We start from the raw sequence: 18,120 nt of genomic DNA, 5'->3' as shown, positions 1-18,120 counted from the left end.
TGGTTTGCTTCTAAGGAGGGAATGGAATAAAAAAGGATACTAGAACAACCTTGGAGTTAAAATGCACACAACTGAAAACCAGGAACCTCCTGAGTGAATGAACGAAAATAACCTCTTCCCTGCCCTCGAGTGTAATGCTTAAGTCCTAAATTTATTTTGTTCTGAAAGGATTTTTTGTTGTCCTTTGACAGCTGCTTTATTCTGGCAGGATTTTTTCAGCCAGCTATCTGAATAATAATAATGTTTTTAAAAAATCCTTTCAGTTCACAGGCTGCTGAGAGTGGTGTGATACACCGATTTGCCAACACCAATTCAGGCTTGCATTCATTCAGAGAAGTTATTTGCATATTCTCTATTTGCTGAAGCATGGCTGAAAAAAAGGAAAGTTCTTAGCCATTGAGATGGAAGAATGCACTGTCTAGTAACTTGGTTGAGCTTTAATACTTCCCATACTTGTTGCTTACTCTGCCATAGAGTACTAATGTACCGGGAAATGTCATGATATGTCTGAAGAAATTATTTTACAAAAGAACATGAAGAGAAGCATTAGTCAGCCAGGATAAGAAAGAAAGAACCTCGCTTTTTTCAAATCAGACGAACCACTGAATTCTTATGCATTTGCATAAAGTTACTTTAAATAGGTAAAGATAGCTTGTATCTGTTTATTTTCTTTGGAATTATTCGTTAAATATCCAGGTAAAATATATGCACAATATTACAGTATGATAACAATATATGAACAAATATGGCAGAAATTTCTTTATTTACTTATTTACTTTTCTTCATATGCTATACATTTTGTTGCTGCATGCTTTCAAGTTGTTTCTGACTTACAGCAATTCTAAAAAGATCCTATCTCTCTCCTTGCCTTTTTCTTTACCTTTATCTCATTTTTATTTCTTTTAAAGATTCCTTTTAAAATGAGATACCATGTTAACATTAGTTAATAAAGTGGTATTAATGATTAGTAAAGAATTCAGGACTGCTTACAGAACTTATCCATTTACATAGATGATACTGGACATATTTTTGGCTCCCTGAGCAGAGCTGTTCCATGTGGCACCTGAAGCAGGAGCGCCTTGGTGTCTTCATTTATAGGTCTGTTCCTGGGGTTATTTGGTGTGTTGATTCAGAAAATTGCATTAGATAGACCACATCAGCTCTAGATTATTAAATATGGCTTTCTGTGGGTGAGCAGATGATGACCACTGGATGACATATGTTCTGTATCAAAAACTAAAGCTGATGTGGTCTATCCAATGCAATTTTCTGAATCAGCACCCCAAATAACCAAACCAAATCTAAACTTGACCAAAAACCGATTCAAAACCTTTTTGGTACCAATGTTGGAGAATAGTCCCTGGTCAAGTGGTCCCTGATAAAAAAAAGGTTGGGAACTACTGTTTTCAACACAAATCAAGACTCTGAGAAGAACCAAAAAAGTTCCTCCCAAGATCCCTCAAAATTTACCTTTTTCACTCCTTTTATCTAGAATTTTTTAGATCTGATAGACTGCTACTTCAAAATTTCTTTGGTTAATTTTACACTGCCTTCTTTTACTCTCAGTGGCAGTGATGTGTAATGTCATCATTAAGAGCAAACAATGCTGTTTCTGACTGAGGGCAATGCTTCTCTTTTGTCTTTTCCAAAATGTGAATGGAAAAATGTTTTTGACTTCTGAGTGCTAGGAAATCATGGGTGTTGTAGTTTTACAAGGTTGCTTGCCTTCTTTGCCAAACTGCTGCCTCACCAAACTATACTTTAAGCATAACAATTTTGCAAACAAAACAACGACAACAAACTCAACACCTTCCCAATCTGTGACCTGGAAATGGGCTCCCAGTTTCTTCCAGATGGATATTTCCCCCTTCATTTCAACATTTTCAGAGTCAGTATGGCCAATGGCAGGTCCTGGGGAAGAGACCTTGCTGAGGTTGCTTATTCCTCATCTTGATCTTTCTGCAGTTGCTGAAACTGGGATGCTTAGAAAACAGTTGGTGAAAACCACTCTTGCTTCAGACATAACAGTTACTATGAGGATTGGAAACTAACACAAAAGAAATAAATGGATTAGAAAGTCACAGGCAGGGATTTATTCTAACTGTCCAGTCCTGGAGCAAACTTTGTCAGTTTGGCTTCTTTTATCTGAGTTGCTCTACAAATGTATGGTTTCACTGCAGTTCAGAATGCAGCAAAATTTAAAGTACTGTATGTTGTTGCTTATTCAGCAGAAGCCATTTGAAATAGGTGTGTTTTTTATAGAATGGTAACTCTAACCAAGATATGGTACTTTCACCCATTACCAATACAACAGGACAGTCTGGGACAAACTATTGGTGCCAACGAAAGCTTCCATTGCCAGAAATCGAGTAATGTTATATAGCAGAGATGGATGAAATGTAGCTCTCCAGATATTGGTGGACAGGGACAGCTGTAGTTAGTGGCTAAGGGATATTGAGAGTTCCAGTCAATTTCAAGGGATGCATTTGTGCAACTATAGGATCTCTAAAGCCACAGTACTATTGAATCTGCAAATAACACGGAGAAGGTAAAGCCACAGTACATCATTCTATCCTAAAGTTCTCATTTGTTAGTGTATGTTTGTGAATGAAGAAAAATCCCAGAAGTTTTGCTAGCCAACCCTGTGATGTCACTTCAGAGACATATCATGGCAAATAGGCTGTAAACAAATTATTTTGATAACATAATTTTACAATAAGTGTAAGAGATAGCTACACAGTCAGTTTCACTGCTTTGTCAAGTAATTAGGTTTTTTTAAACAGGAGCATAAAGACCAATTAGCCGAACAAATTGTAACATGAAGCCATGTATTTTTATAAAGGGAGAGAAGCAGAGGGGAGAAAAGAGTATGCAACCATCAGTTAGTTGTCTCTTATTTATTATTTATTTATTTACTGCATTTGTATACCGCCTTTTTCAGCCAGAAGCGACTATCTAGATGCTATCAACCAGATAGCATCTCAGAGAGGATGCTATTTTTTGACAGAGCTTGTTGTAGGTCATCACCATTTGTTATCACTGGTGCTTTTAATATTTCTTATTAATGCATTCTACCGTTTACCTATGCTTGTTATTGTGTGCCTTCCAGTAATTTCTGACTTATGGTGATCCTATCAAAAGGTTTTCTGGGACTCTTCTTTGCCAAATAGTGCTGGTGCCTCATCAAACTACAGATCCCAGGATTCCAAAGCATTGAACATAGCAGTTAAAATGATATCAAACTGCATTAATTTTACAGTGTAAGTGCACACATAATCTCCAGATTGTTGGTGGAGTTCAGAATGCTCTTTGATTGTAAGTGAACTATAAATCCCAGCAACTACAACTCCCAAATGTCAAGGTCTATTTTTCTCAAACTCCACCAGAGTTTACATTTGGGCATATTGCGTATTTGTGCCAAGTCTGGTCCAGGTCCATCATTGTTTGAGTCCACAGGGATCTCTGGATGTAGGTGAACTACAACTCCAAAACTCAAGGTCAATGCCCACCAAACCCTTCCAGTATTTTCTCTTAGTCATGGGGGTTCTGTGTGCCAAGTTTGGTTCCATTCCATGATTGGTGGAATTCAGAATGCTTTTTGATTGTAGGTGAACTATAAATCCCAGCAACTACAACTCCCAAATGACAAAATCAATCCCTCCCCCTACGCCACCAGTATTCAAATTTGGGCGTATTGGGTATTTGTGCCAAAATTGGTCCAGTGAATGAAAATACACCCTGCATAACAGATATTTACATTATGATTCATAACAGTAGCAAAATTACAGTTCTGAAGTCGCAATGAAAATAATATGGTTAGGGGTCACCACAGCACAAGGAATTGTATTAAGGGATTATGGCATTAGGAAGGTTGAGAACCACTGCACTACACTGTTATAGCACTATCATTCCACTTTAACTGCTGTGGCTGCCTCCTGTGGAATTCTGGAGTTTGTTGTTTAGTAATGCCTCCCTGGTTGAGAATTCTCACTGCCTCTTCCTTAACTGCAAATCCAGAGACTCCACAGTTAAAGTGGAATAATAGCAGTATAACAACGTAGTGTGGGAGATGAATTCTTACATTTTAAAAATTACTACTAGCCCACTGCGGTTATTTTTTAAAGAATTGTCATTTAAATGGTGTGACTAATCATCTGAACGACATTTTCCAAGTAGGAAATGAGGACTCATTTTTTGACATGCATGAAGTCATATGTGCATTTCCAGTAAATTGCAAGCCTCACCTGCAGAAAGTTGAAATATGTTTTCAGTACATCTGATTAATATGTTCTCAGTTTAGGGGTTACAAACACACTAAATCATTCTAATTTATCAAGCGAATCCTCTATTGTCTGCTAGTTGAAACTAGCAGAAGGGATAGTAAAATACACTGCAGAATGAAGGAGAAAAGTTGTTTTTTCTGTGTGAGGACTGTAGCAGCCTGATTATTTGTTTTGGTAAAATAGTAATAAGAACATATTACTAGCATCTAGGTTCAGCATCTCTCACACAAAATAAAATGACATTTTCAATATGTAATGTAGATTGTCACTGTGCTTCAACAGCAGGTACCTACAAGGTTGACCTCTCATGTGTTTAAGTCCTGTTGAGCTACTTATTTGGGAGTAAGTATTCTATGGGACCCCTGTATCAGTAGGAATGTATGTAAGAGATTGGAAGAGTCCTTTTGTTTTATTCTTCTTTTTTGTCAGCATTTACCAATATGTAGCTAATGCATTAATTTACTGTTATTGTGTAGTTCTTTGAGTGCTGGCTGTTGAACATTCAGATTTGAATTGGTTGTGTGTTTATATGCACAATGCAAGGGTCAACTGTTGATATATGTATTTCAACACTATAGTGTATTTAAAAATATTATTTTAACAATTTTTAATCCTACACTGTAATATGCCTTGGTTCCTAAACTGGGATAAAAGTGGGATAGTAAATAAATGCATCTGGATGTTTTACCACCTGTGGGAGGCTTCTCTTGTGTCCCCGCATGAGAAGCTGGAGCTGATAGACAGGAGTTCACCCTGCTCTCTGGATTAGAACCACCTACCTTTCAGTCAGCAGTCCTGCTGGCACAAGGATTTAACCCATTGCACCACCGGGGACTCCTGAGGGATCCCTGATAACGCTGGTAGTTGTAATCTTCGAAGTAATTTTTCCAAGCTCTGCTTTGATTACAGACTTACCATGGCTAGTTCCAGTGCAAACATTCATCCTTTTAACACTGATAAGGGAAGGGAGGAGGAATTTACCTTTTAAGAAGACATGAAGTAAATACAGTAGTTAATAATTACACGAGCATCATAATTTCATTTTTACTTCATGTATAGCTTTTGAAATGATTGCTACAACCTTGATATCCTCCAAAAAGTAGCTACAGTTGACTGTGTTATTTGTACTTTGTTACTTCTAAGATCTTACGTAGTGTTAAATCGCCAAGGATTTTTTTTAACGCATAATCTTGTAATTGGAGGAGATCTCGGGGTTTACAAGTCCAAAATCCAGTTAAAGCATCTCTTGGAGTAGCCATCTAGTCTCTGCTAACAAATGGCTACAAAAGGGCAAGTCTGCCACCTTCCAAGGTAATTTGTCTCTCTGTTGAACAGCTCTTCCATTGTACATGTAGTAAAAGTTTTTTCATTTCCTTTTACAGTTAATACAGATCTGCTTAGATTTTGTGCCATTAATAACTAGTTTTGTGGTGCAACTGAATATAAAGGTATACCCCAATAAATTTCCCAGCTCTAATGTTTTCTTTTGTAGTAAATAAAACTCATGAGGAAAAAAAACAGCAGTACAGCACTTACAATGCAATGAAAGAAGCTTTGGGACAAGGATTAGAGGGGAAATTATATTTTACAAGATGAGTACTTCCTGAGTTCCAAACGTTCAGTTCAAGATTTGTTCAGCAGAGAGTTGGTACATCAAAGAATGTGGCGTATATATCAATGAAACATCCTTTATTAGTAGATCTCTAGGCCTGTGGCCAGTTTAACAGACTGGGTACTTTGGATTTCCTAAATAGAGCGAGTGTATGTGTTCACAGTGCAACTCACTGAGCTTAGTGTGTATTTGAAGGCATTCTAAAGTTTCCAATTTAGCTCAATCACAAAGAGCTTCTTCCCTTCATGTAGTGCAGTGGATTCCTATCTTGGACCTCTCAGATCAATAACACAAGCCTTTATGGATATTAACCCACTTCTTTAGATGCAATAGTGTTATTTAGGTCTCAGGTATAAAGCATTTTTATACAGTTATGGGAGCAGGGCCTGTTTAAAATGAGAGGTGACCAAAATCACACTCACCTTGTAGCTGATGTGATTGAAGCAAACATCTTGACTCACCTGGAATAATGCTTCCTCAGCACATGTACCCCAACACCTCTCCTCTACTTATGATTTCTTGATAACATTCTTGTAATTTGGTCAAATGGAAAGCAATCACTTGAGAAGTTCCACCAGGATTTCAACAACTTCTATCCTACCATCAATCTCATTCTGGAACAGGTGATGCAGGAATCCATTTTCTTGGCACCACTGTACACCTGCATGCTGGATTTCTAAGCACCCTTATCTATCAAAAATGCACTGATTGCTATACATCAGCATCCTTGGACTTACAACAGGATTTTCTCAAACTGAAATATTCATATACTAAGATTCATACCCAGAACCTTTGCCACAAGACAGACAGAAATACAAAATGACAGTAGTAGTCACTTATAGACACTAGCTGAGACTACTCAAATTATTGACGTTTGACAACAAATCCTGAAGAATAACACAGTCCTCTCAGAAACTCTACTAGGCAGGCCTTTTTGGCCCACAACTAGCCTTCAAATCTTAAATTACTCACTTATAACAGGATACATTACAAGATCCTACCACAAACCCAATTCTAGGAGCAGTATTACAGAAGCCAAGAACATTACTCCCAGCATCAGAGATACATTTACTTGCTTTACTCCAAGGTGCCATACTATGCCAGTGGTGCCCCTATATACTCTACATTGGACAAACAGGACAGACTCTCTATACCAGTGGTTCTTAACTTTCCTAGTGCCACGGCATCTTAATAGTTCTTCATGTTGTGGGTTTTTTTATTTTTATTTTTTTGGTCGTGTCAGGAGTGACTTGAGAAACTGCAAGTCACTTCAGGTGTGAGAGAATTGGCCGTCTGCAAGGACGTTGCCTAGGGGACGCCTGGATGATTTGATGTTTTTATCATCCTTGTGGGAGGCTTCTCTCATGTCCCCGCATGAGGAGCTGGAGTTGATCGAGGGAGCTCATCCGCCTCTCCCCGGATTCGAACCTGTGATCTGTTGGTCTTCAGTCCTGCCGGCACAGGGGTTTAACCCACTGCGCCACCGGGGGCGCAGTGGTGAACCCTAACCATAAAATTATTTTTGTTGCTACTTCATAACTCTACTTTTGGTACTGTTATGAATCGGAATGGAAATATCTTATATGCAGCATGTATTTTCATTCACTGAACCAAATTTGGCACAAACACCAAGTACCCCCAAATTTAAATACTGGTGGGGTTGGGGGTTGATTTTGTCATTTGGGAGTTGTAGATGCTGTGATTTATAGTTCACCTTCAATCAAAGAGCATTCTTAACGCCACTAATGATGTAATTAAATCAAACTTGGCACACATAACTCCCATGACCAGCACAAAATACTGGAAGAGTTTGGTGGGCATTGACCTTGATTTTTGGAGTTGTAGTTCACCTACATCCGGAGAGCACTCTGGACTCAAACAATGATGGATCTTGACCAAATTGGCATGATTACTCAATATACCCAAATATGAACACTGGTGGAATTTGAGGAAAATAGACCTTGACATTTGGGAGTTGTAGTTGCTGGGATTTATAGTTTACCTACAATCAAAGAGTATTCTGAAAACCACCAATGATAGAACTGGGCTAAACAGAATGCCCATGATCAACAGAAAATACTGTGTTTTCTGATGGTTTTTGGTGACCCCTCTGACACCCCCTCGCAACCCCCCCCCCCCGGGGTCCCAACCCCCAGGTTGAGAAATATTGCTCTACACAAAAGGATTAATGGACACGAATCAGACACTAAAAATGGCAATATCCCCAAACCTGTTGCAAAATATCTCAGCTTTCCTGTAGTGTATACACACTGGAAATGATTTAGAGGTCACAGTTCCTGAGTGAAGAAATTACAAAGGAAGACAAGAAAGAGAAACTACTCAATTGAACTATATTAACTAATTCCAATCCATTTCTGGAAGCATGAACAAAAACAATGAGTTCATAGCATATGACACATATTAATGCAAGTGTCCTCATTACTGCAAAAGGAATCTTCTCAAAAAAAGTTGTGAACCCTAGAAAACTGACTTTTGATAAAAAGATGTATTGCTTTCACACATGAACACATATAGCCCAGTGTAAACATCTGAGAGATCAGTATCGTCTTTGAAAATGTAGGTCAAGGGTCATGATTAGCATCTTTCTAGATCCTATCTTAATCCGACAATTGTTTTAAGTATGCTTTATACTGCAGTCTCTAGCATGCTGGTTTAAATCTACCACACAAAACAGTAAGGCTGGAGAAGAGTTGGAATTTTGGATCTGCTTGTGTTTCAGGGCTATATTTCCTCAGGGGCCTCTTTAGCAAAAATGGGTGTTAAAACTACTTGTGGCTAGAGAAAGTGAGGGAAGGGCCATTTCTGGGTGCCCTTGTTCCTTTGTTCTCCCCTTACTTCCTTCTTTTCTCTTTCATCCTCCCAACTTATCAGGCTGTGAGAAGGCATATCTCTTCCCCTTAGGAGTCTGAAGAGATAGCCCACATGCTCTAGGATCACTCATTACCTATTTCCAAGGCTATTTCTGGGGATCACAAAGCTCTTGGCTGGATTAACCAACATGAACTTTCTGTGATCATCACATCTGAGGTAGAAAGTTTATAGAAGTACAGGGTCATCCTTAGTGTATTTGCAATTGTGCTGGCTTTTCTAGAAGAAGAAGGGAAACATTCATGAAGAATTCCTGTATAGATTGCATGAGAGGCTAGCAAGAGTAGCCCCTGCCATGGCTTGACATCTGCCTGAGGTGGTGATTTTGGGATGAGTTCTAAACTCACTGAGCCTGATCCCAAAAGGGTCATACATGTGCATACGTTGCACTTACATTCATACACCTCTCTAAGGCCCCTTCCACATTGCCCCTATATCCCTGGATCGGATCCCAGATTATCTGCTTTAAACTGGATTATATGAATCTACACTGCCAGATAATCAGGGATAAACAGAAAATCTGTGATCAGATCCTGGGATTTAGGGATAGTGTGGAAGGGGCCTAACAGTGTGCCAATACCTGGATGGATTGTGATTTGCTTTCAGTTCATTTTTGATTTACACTGACCCTAAGGAACACTTGTCTATTTTCTGACATGCTTATGTTATAGTTTCTTTCTCTCAGGCTGTAAGGTGCTGCAAGATTCCTTACCATACAGATTTGTACGCCTATCTTCCCAAGAGATTTGTAGGAGTTTTCGAAGGCAATGCTGATGGAATAGTTCCAGAAGTAAAGAGTGACATTTGTAGATGGCGTACATGTTTCGCAAATGTACAATAGAGTTAAAGGACAATAGTTTAATAAACAAGCATCTTGGTATCCTTTTTAAAAAGCACACAGATATTCCAGACTAAGGCCCTCTCCACACTGGCCATTTAATGCAGTTTGAAGCTATTCAAACTGCAGCAGCAACATAACAAACTTTCACAAAAGTGCACCATTCTAATGCACATCGGTGCTCTATGGTTTGTGTAATCTCCATTTGGGTCTAAAAATTGCTCCAGGATTTCCAATGTAATCATCTGTACAGCGAAACCACTTTCTTCAATATTGGTTTAAATCTGCATTAAATGTTCAGTGTAGATGGAGCCAAATATGGCTATGGATTTGAACTGAAACCAATGAGATCTATTTTGTGGAATTATTCCAGGTTGGAAGCAATTGAACAAATAAACAACAACAGAGGTAGGGCAGAGGGGGGGAGGGGGCCATTGACTACTCTTAAATCAGAATTCTACTTCCCCATACATTTTTTCTTTGATCCCCAAATATCTCACGTTATACAAAACACTGAAAATCTATACTGTAGAATCAACACAGTTTGACATGACTTTCACTGCCATGGCTCCGTGTTGTGGAATCCTGGAAGTTGCAGTTTGGTTTTATTTATTTATTTATTGTGTCAAAAGCAAATTGACAATACATTTGTAATGTACTAGCTGTCCCCTGCCATGCGTTGCTGTGGCCCAGTCTGTTGATCTGGAAAATAAAGTAACGAGAAAGTGTTGGTTTCTAATATATGTAATTTTTTAATCCTTGTGGGTAAACAGTATTTCTTGCTGTTTCTTTGTCAGTGTTGACGTGGAGATTGTCTGGTTTGCCTACTCTGGAACATGCAACATATCATTGTTCTTCTTTAGGGGTCCAATTCAAATCTAGGATACTATATTTGTGTGTGTGTGAATCATATCTATCTCTATCTATCTATCTATCTATCTATCTATCTATCTATCTATCTATCTATATCTATGGCTGGATAGTTCTTTGTCAGGAGGGCTTTGATTATGTTTTCTTGCCCTGATGAAGGGAGTTGGACTGCATGGCCTTAAGAATTTTCTGTTGGTCTTGGGAGTTCTGTGAGGGAAGTTTGCCCTGATTCTGTCGTTCGTGGGGTTCAGAATGCTCTTTGATTGTAGGTGAACTGTGAATCCCAGTGACTACACCTCCCAAATGTCAGGGTCTATTTCCCCCAAACTCCACCTGTGTTCATATTTGGGCGTAATGAGTGCTTGTGCCAAGTCTGGTCCAGATCCATCATTGTTTGAGTCCACAGTGCTCTCTGGATGTAGGTGAACTACAGCTCCCAGACTCAAGGTCAATGCCCCCAAACCCTTCCATTATTTTCTGTTGGTCATGGGAGTTATGTGTGCCAAGTTTGGTTCAATTCCATCATTGGTGGAGTTCAGAATGCTCTTTGATTGTAAGCAAACTATAAATCCCAGCATCTACAACTCCCAAATGACAAAATCATAATTTTTGAGTGATGGTCACTCCTTGTGTTGTGAGACGTTTTGTTGCCAAACTTGGTGTGATTTCGTTCATTGGTTCTTTTGTTTTTAAGGTACTTATTATGCACAGAGCATTTTTATATATATAGAAAGAAAATATAGAAAAAACCACAAACAAGATTAAACACTTGGCATTATACTAAATGTCCTTTGACCAGAAGCTAGCCACTTGGAGTGCCTCTGGTGGTGTTGTAAGAAGGTCCTCCATTGTGCATGTGAAAGGGCTCAGGCTGCATTGTAATAGGTGGTTGGTGGTTTGCTCTACTCCACACTCTCATGTTGTGGACTCCACTTTGTAGCCCCATTTCTTAAGGTTAGCTCTGCATCTCATGGTATCAGAGCATAGTCTGTTCAGTGTCTTCCAAGTTGCCCAAACTTCTGTGAGCTCAGAAGGGAGTTTCTCATCTGCTATCAGCCACTGATTGAGGTTCTGGGTTTTAACCTTCCACTTTTGGACTCTTGCTTGCTGAGGTGTTCCTGCGAGTATCTCTTTAGATCTTTGGAAGTTATTTCTTGATTTAAGGCATTGGCTTGCTGGTTGATATCCGAACAGAGGATGGGCCGGAGATGTCAATGCCTTAGTCCTTTCATGATAGGCTGCTAGTTCCTGGTGGATGCCAGGGTAGTAGTTTGGTGAGGCACCAACACTATTTTTCAGCGAAGGCTAAAGATCATGTAGAACAGTGGTTCTAAACAGTGGTTCTAAACATCTCCAGATGTTTTGGCCTTCAACTCCCAGAAATCCTAACAGCTGGTAATCTGGCTGAGATTTCTGGGATTTGTAGGCCAAAACACCTGGAGACCCACAGGTTGAGAACCACTGATGTAGAACTCCTAGATTCTATAGCACTGAGCCATAGCAGTTAAAAATATGGCAAACTGCATTAATTCTGCAGTGCTGATGTACCCTGTGTTTTCATCCCCTTGCCTGTCCCTTTTTTAAGATGTCCAAACTTTATTTCACAATGCTCAGCTTAAGTTTTAAGTTACTGAAATGCTCGAAATTTTGGCACTGAAGGAACATTTTTTATGAAAGGACCGGATTTGTCAGGGGATGCTATGTACTGATCCCTCCATAGCTACGGCCCTGGGGTAGGAGTGGGGGATTTCCTATGCTTTTCCAGAGTGAAAGGGGCGGGGGAGTGATTTCAGGACATCTGCTCCTGGGAGAACTGGATGTATCAAAGAGGGGACCCTGCCAGCCTCTCAGAGGCGGAGCTTCCATTGTTCTTTTGAATCTTGGTAACGGTGGAGTGATGTTGCAGCCTTGGAGGAACTTGCCTACCCTCTCAGAAGTGCATCTCCCTTCCTGCTGCTGCCATGACTGCTGCACTCTTAGGGGAATGAAGAAAAGGTAGCCCTGATCCAAAGGCTATGTTTGGATGTGGGAATCATAGGACCCCTTCTTGGACCAAGTAAGTCACTGTGTTGTGGTCCCTGTCTGTTCTCTGGGGACGGATAGAGATGGGTTGGGCAAGGAAGCTCATTGTGCACTGTGTTGCAAAGATTGAAAACTTTTATTTACTTATTATATATATGTTTTAGTAGTTTGTGTTTTTATCTATGTATTTTAACTGTGTTGTACCCCATCTTGAACCTTAAGGAGAGACAGGTGACAACAACAACAACAATAATGTAGAACATGGAAATGTACTTTCTTTTCCCCCTCCCTCTTGGAGTATAAACATTTTGATCACAGGAACATTGTAAATCCCTTGGAGTAGCTGGTACAAAAATGCATTGTGTTAGTATTTAGCACTGCCGTGTCAGGGATAAGCTTGGAAATAAAGCTGGAAATAAATACTGGGGAGGATAGCAATCTTGTTGGGTATTATTTAGTTCAGAAAGTGTTTGGAGCCTTTTGAGAAGCCAGCATGCCACATGTTGGCTTCCCAAAGTTCCTTTGTGAGGAAGAGAATAAAGCCTTTTACATGAAGATTCTGAGATCTACAAGCAGTAAAAGTAAGTATATATTCTTGAATCAATGACTGACTGGCGTGACTTTCAGCAACCAACTGCAGATATGTTTGAGCCTTTTGGGGGAAATGTAGAGCCAATGAATGGGAAAGAATCTGGATTGTCATATTAACCTATATTCTGCTTCCCAGACACATGCTGGGAAGACTGTGTGTATAAAACAATAACCCGTGGGAAAGAAGCTGGTAGCAAGCTCAGCTTGCAATAAGACTACAGTAAATAAACGTGTAAGCAATCCAAACAGTATTTCCTACATTAACTTAACAGTTCTATTTGAAACCTCCATCTCCACCCAACAAATTCTCCAAGTTGTGTGTTTATTTCTGTATGCTTGCATATTTTTGCATTTTCATCTTATTATTACTGAAGGGATAATACTTATTGATGTTACAAGTAACCCAGTATTTTGCGGATAGTTCATTATATTGGTTTTGCATTTTATGTATTTTATTTCTGGTTTTGGTATGCTTTTGTGTTATATTGTGTTTCTGTATTTTTGGGCATGGCCTCATGTAAGCTGCACCAAGTCCCCCTGGGGGAGATGGAGCGGGGTATAAATAAAGTTGTTGTTGTTATTATTATTATTATTATTATTATTATTATTGTATATCTATGTATTGTCGAAGACTTTCACGGCTGGAATCACTGAGTTGTTGTGAGTTTTCTGGGCTGTATGGCCATGTTCCAGAAGCATTCTCTCCTGACATTTACCTGCATCTATAGCGGGCATCTTCAGAGGTTGTGAGGTCTCTTGTCTGTTTGAGATAGGTGTGAATGTTGCAATTGGCACCTTGATTAGCATTTAATGGCCAAGCAGTTTCAACGTGATTAATCACCTCCCAACAAAGGATTCCCCCAGGCAGTAAGAAGCCAGGCCTTGAAATGACTAGGCCATTAAATGCTAATCAAGGTGGCCAGTTGCAACATTCACACCTAGCTCCAACAGACAAGAGTTCTTTCTCCCACCCTGGACATTCTACAGATATATGAACCCTGTTTTCCTAGTTTCCAACAGACCTCACAACCTCTGAGGATGCTGACCATAGATGCAGGCAAAACATCAGGGGAGAATGGTTCTGGAGAATGGCCATACAGTCTGAAAAACTCACAACAAACCATTGTATATCTATATCTACTTTTAACAGCAGAGTGGTATCTTTCAGAAGCTTTTACAGGATTTGAAATGCTTAGCTTGTAGCCAAGCAGTTCAGCAAATGGGGAGAGTCTGGCCTTGACACTTTAGTCTTAGATATTTTGGAGGCAATAAACACTTTGTTTCCTAAGCTCCAGTCTCTTCAAACATGAATGAACAAATGGCATTGTAGACTGGGGCAGCTCTTTTGGGTTTATGCAACCAAGTGGACTTTGACTTATTATTGTGCACCACAGGGACAGCAATGAAGTTAGAGCCAGGAATCTGCAGCAATATAGAGGATTTGAAAAAAAGAAAAGACTCAAAGAAGGAGCAGAAAAATATTCCGCCTTGAGGGCAACTCTTTCTAAGTAAAATGTTATTTGATGGGCAAACTTCAGTTGGTGCACTTTTTTTTTAGACGGCAGCAAAAGGGATATTAAGGTCGGCAGCAAAAGGGATATTAAGGTCGTTGGCTGATGATGGAGTGATGGCAGGAAATTCTTAAGTTTCCTTGTGCATAACAAGGTTTTGGGAATGACATCTTTGAAATGATATTATGAGATTATGAGGAGAGAAATAAATAAAAGGTCACAAGACTTTCAGATTCTTATTCAAGGATGTTTTCCAGTCCTGTTGACATCACTGTGCTTTGTTCGTAAAACAATGAGAAACCAAGGTACATTTGCATGACAAACTGCTGCCCCAGCCTTGCCAACAGGAGAGAAGATGACAAGCTTCACTACCAGATAGAACTGCTTCCCCCACCATTGTCTCCTTGATTGGTTTTTTAATGCCAGACTGGTTTTGGAGCCAGGGAGGGGATGACCTTTGGCTCTCCATCGCCCATATCTATTGTTTAACTTCACAGATGTGTGTCTTGCCTGCTTTGTAACAGTGATAAACATGGTTGGGAACCAGAATGAGGAAGCATTTACATTTTTGGTCTGCAGTTCCCAGAATCCTCCAGCCAGCAAATGTATTGATTACACAGACTGGAGATTATGGGAGTTGTAATTCAAAAAGTTACTCTTGGAAGGTCTGGCAGTACCTATTTTATCTGGCATAAACCTATGTGGATTATAGTCTCACTTTATCAGAGCTCTTGGTGGCACAGTGGGTTAAACCACTAAGCTGCTGAACTTGCTGACCAAGAGGTTGGCAATTTGAATCCAGGGAGTGGGGTGAGCTCCTGCTGTTAGCCCCAGCTTCTGCCAACTTTGCAGTTCAAAAACATGCAAATGTGACTAGATCAATAGGTACCACCTTGGCTGGAAGGTAATGGTGCTCCATGCAGTCATGCTGGCCACGGGACCTTGGGGGCGTCTATGGACAATGCTGGCTCTTCGGCTTAGAAATTGAGATGAGCACCAACTCCCAGAGTTGGATACAACTAGACTTAATGTCAAGGGGAAACTTTTACCTTTTACCTTGTTAGATGAAATAGATTACAGTTCATAAAATGGCCTGTATGGCAGATGAAACTTTCCAGTCTTCAAGTTGCCATAAATTTCCTTTTGTACATAATGTAACAGACTAATAAAGCTATTTACCTCATGCTAATTACTGTGAATAGGATGGGGATGCACATTGCTGGTAAAGCCCCAGAAGAGACAGAAATGTCTGTACTATGGCCCTTGAGGTTTAGTCTGCTCTTTACCAGCATAATCCAATGTTTGCTTGAAGATTATTTGCATTGAGTTCAGTGGGATTTCCCTTGGATAAATACATTTAGGTTCATAGAAAACTAAAACCTTTCTAAGGATACATACATACAGTAGAATTAATGCAGTTTGTCATCAGTTTAACTGCCATGGCTCAATACTGTGGAATGCTTCACTTCTTCACTTTATTTCTTAATTCTTATTTCTTATGCTGGGATTTGTAGTTTGGTAAGGCATTGGCTCTCTTTTTGAAAGAGAAGGCTAAATACCTTGTAAAACTGCAACTCCTATGACCATACACTGAACCATGACAGTTAAAGTGGTGTCAAACTGCATAATTCTACAGTATAGATACACTTCAAGTTACACTCACTGTTCCTATGAGGACTGATAGGTAAACCTGAAACAACTGCTGTGTAACTTCACCAGTCTATTCCATTAAAGCGTGATCAGATCCCACAAATTGTACTACAGCCAAATTGTGAACTTTATATGCCTTGCAATAAGCACCGTTGACACTGTTGAGAATTATATGGCCCTACTTGGCATTCAGTGTGCAAAATAGGAAGACTGGGGAACAGTTGTTGTAATCTCTGCATTGTGCTGTTGTGTGAAAAAGTGTAATGTCCATTTTAAAAGAAAATTAATGCAAAGGACAAGCCAGTTACTGCAAAACTTGTGAGGGGACACACTGAAGAGTACTTTTAAAAGATATGTAAAACCCTATTTTAATATTTAAAGGAATTCATATTTAATTGAATTTAATATTTAAAGGCCTTCATATTTAAAGGCCTTGTAATTTCTCACTATGTTACAAAATGACTGGGAAATTGTTAACCCTTCTCTAAATTTGTTTAGTAAACAACTAACATCCTTCCGTTGATGAATTCATGCTGTGGTTTTTTATAATTGCTCTTGCTTAAAGGTGTTAGAGTGACACAAAAGAGAGAGTATAAAAGCCTATCAGTTGTACATTAGCCTTCATCTAGCAGATTGAAAGAGTATTCTCCAAAAAGATGTGAAGAAAACGTTCTTGAATCCAGTTCTTGACACAAGATAGGCACCTAAAACAGATTTTGTCTGCGGATGCTACTTATGTTACAGTGTGAAAGTACAACCTAAATGGTTGTACTTACGCCCCCAGGCAGTAAGAAGCCAGATCTTGAAGCAGGTAGGCCATTAAATGCTAACCAAGGTGGCCAACTGTAACATTCACACCTACCTCAAACAGACAAGGGTTCTTTCTCCCACCCTGGACATTCCACAGATAGATAGTAGGGCTGGGCGGTTTCATTCGTTAATTTCGTAATTCGTTATTAATTCGTATTTAAATTAGCTTACGATCCGATATCGAGCCATGCAGGAGCAATTAAAAATCGAAACAAATTTTTCAATTTATTTTGTAATTGTTTCGTAATTGTTTCCGTATGTCTGGTGCAAGTTTTAGGGTTGTTGTTTGTTTTATCAGTGATAAAAAATAAATTATCACACCAACAGTCAACAACAGAGGGAGAGGGAAGCTTCAGAAGTTCCCCCTGTCCCATTTGGAGGTTTTTTTTTTGCATATTGTGCAATCGCGTCCGCCATTAACGAATCGATTCGTAATTGTTTCATAATTGTTTCGTAATTTATGAAATTTCGTATATTTCGAACTTTTTTAAAGAAAAATTTCGGAATTCTTTTAAAAAACGAAACGCAAAAACCCCCTAAAAATGAATCGAGTTTAGAAACAAATTTTTCCATGGTTACCCAGCCCTAATAGATAGATATCCCATTTTCCTAGTTCCCAACAGACCTCACAACCTCTAGGGATGCCTGCCATAGATGTGGGTGAAACGTCAGGAAAGAATGCTTCTGGAACATGGCCATACAGCCCAGAAAACTCACAATGACCCAAGATAAATATTGCTATGTTTTTACTAATATTAAATAAAGGTACAATATTGCCTTTTATAAATCTATATGATGTGTCTCAAAATGACTATTCTCTTTCCAAATTCGTCCAAGAGTAAGTAGGTAAATCTATGCCAGATAGATAGATGGATGGATATTATTGGGGGATGTCCTAGAGGGCTAATACACCCTCCACTCAAGTCTCTTTCGGTTGCCAACATTTTGAGTTCTAGCAAACCTCTTTTCTCCGGTCTCCCCTGCTGGCAGTAGCTGCAAGTGCTGGGCCACGTTCCAAAAGGAGGTGGTTCACTCCAGGCTGAC

At 39.4% G+C, this 18,120-nt stretch overlaps 1 protein-coding gene across 6 annotated transcripts in view; it reads left to right on the top strand.

The window, feature by feature from the left end:
- ACSL6 (acyl-CoA synthetase long chain family member 6) overlaps positions 1 to 18,120 on the top strand; it is a 107,710-nt gene that overhangs the window by 21,079 nt on the left and 68,511 nt on the right. For 2 of the 6 annotated variants that reach the window (XM_060765240.2, XM_060765239.2), the window contains exon 1: positions 12,981 to 13,095. The exons of 3 other annotated variants lie outside the window; for them this stretch is intronic. In XM_060765240.2, the coding sequence (XP_060621223.1) occupies positions 13,008 to 13,095 (88 nt within the window). In that variant the 5' untranslated portion in view covers positions 12,981 to 13,007. Of the gene's footprint in view, positions 1 to 12,357; positions 12,549 to 12,980; positions 13,096 to 18,120 lie in introns of those variants that run through there. One more of the 6 variants, XM_060765242.2, reaches the window with a different exon arrangement.

Source organism: Anolis sagrei, chromosome 2 (genome assembly GCF_037176765.1).
Source record: "Anolis sagrei isolate rAnoSag1 chromosome 2, rAnoSag1.mat, whole genome shotgun sequence".
NCBI classification, from domain to species: Eukaryota; Metazoa; Chordata; class Lepidosauria; order Squamata; family Dactyloidae; genus Anolis; species Anolis sagrei.
This window is presented reverse-complemented; position numbering and strand designations above follow the sequence as displayed.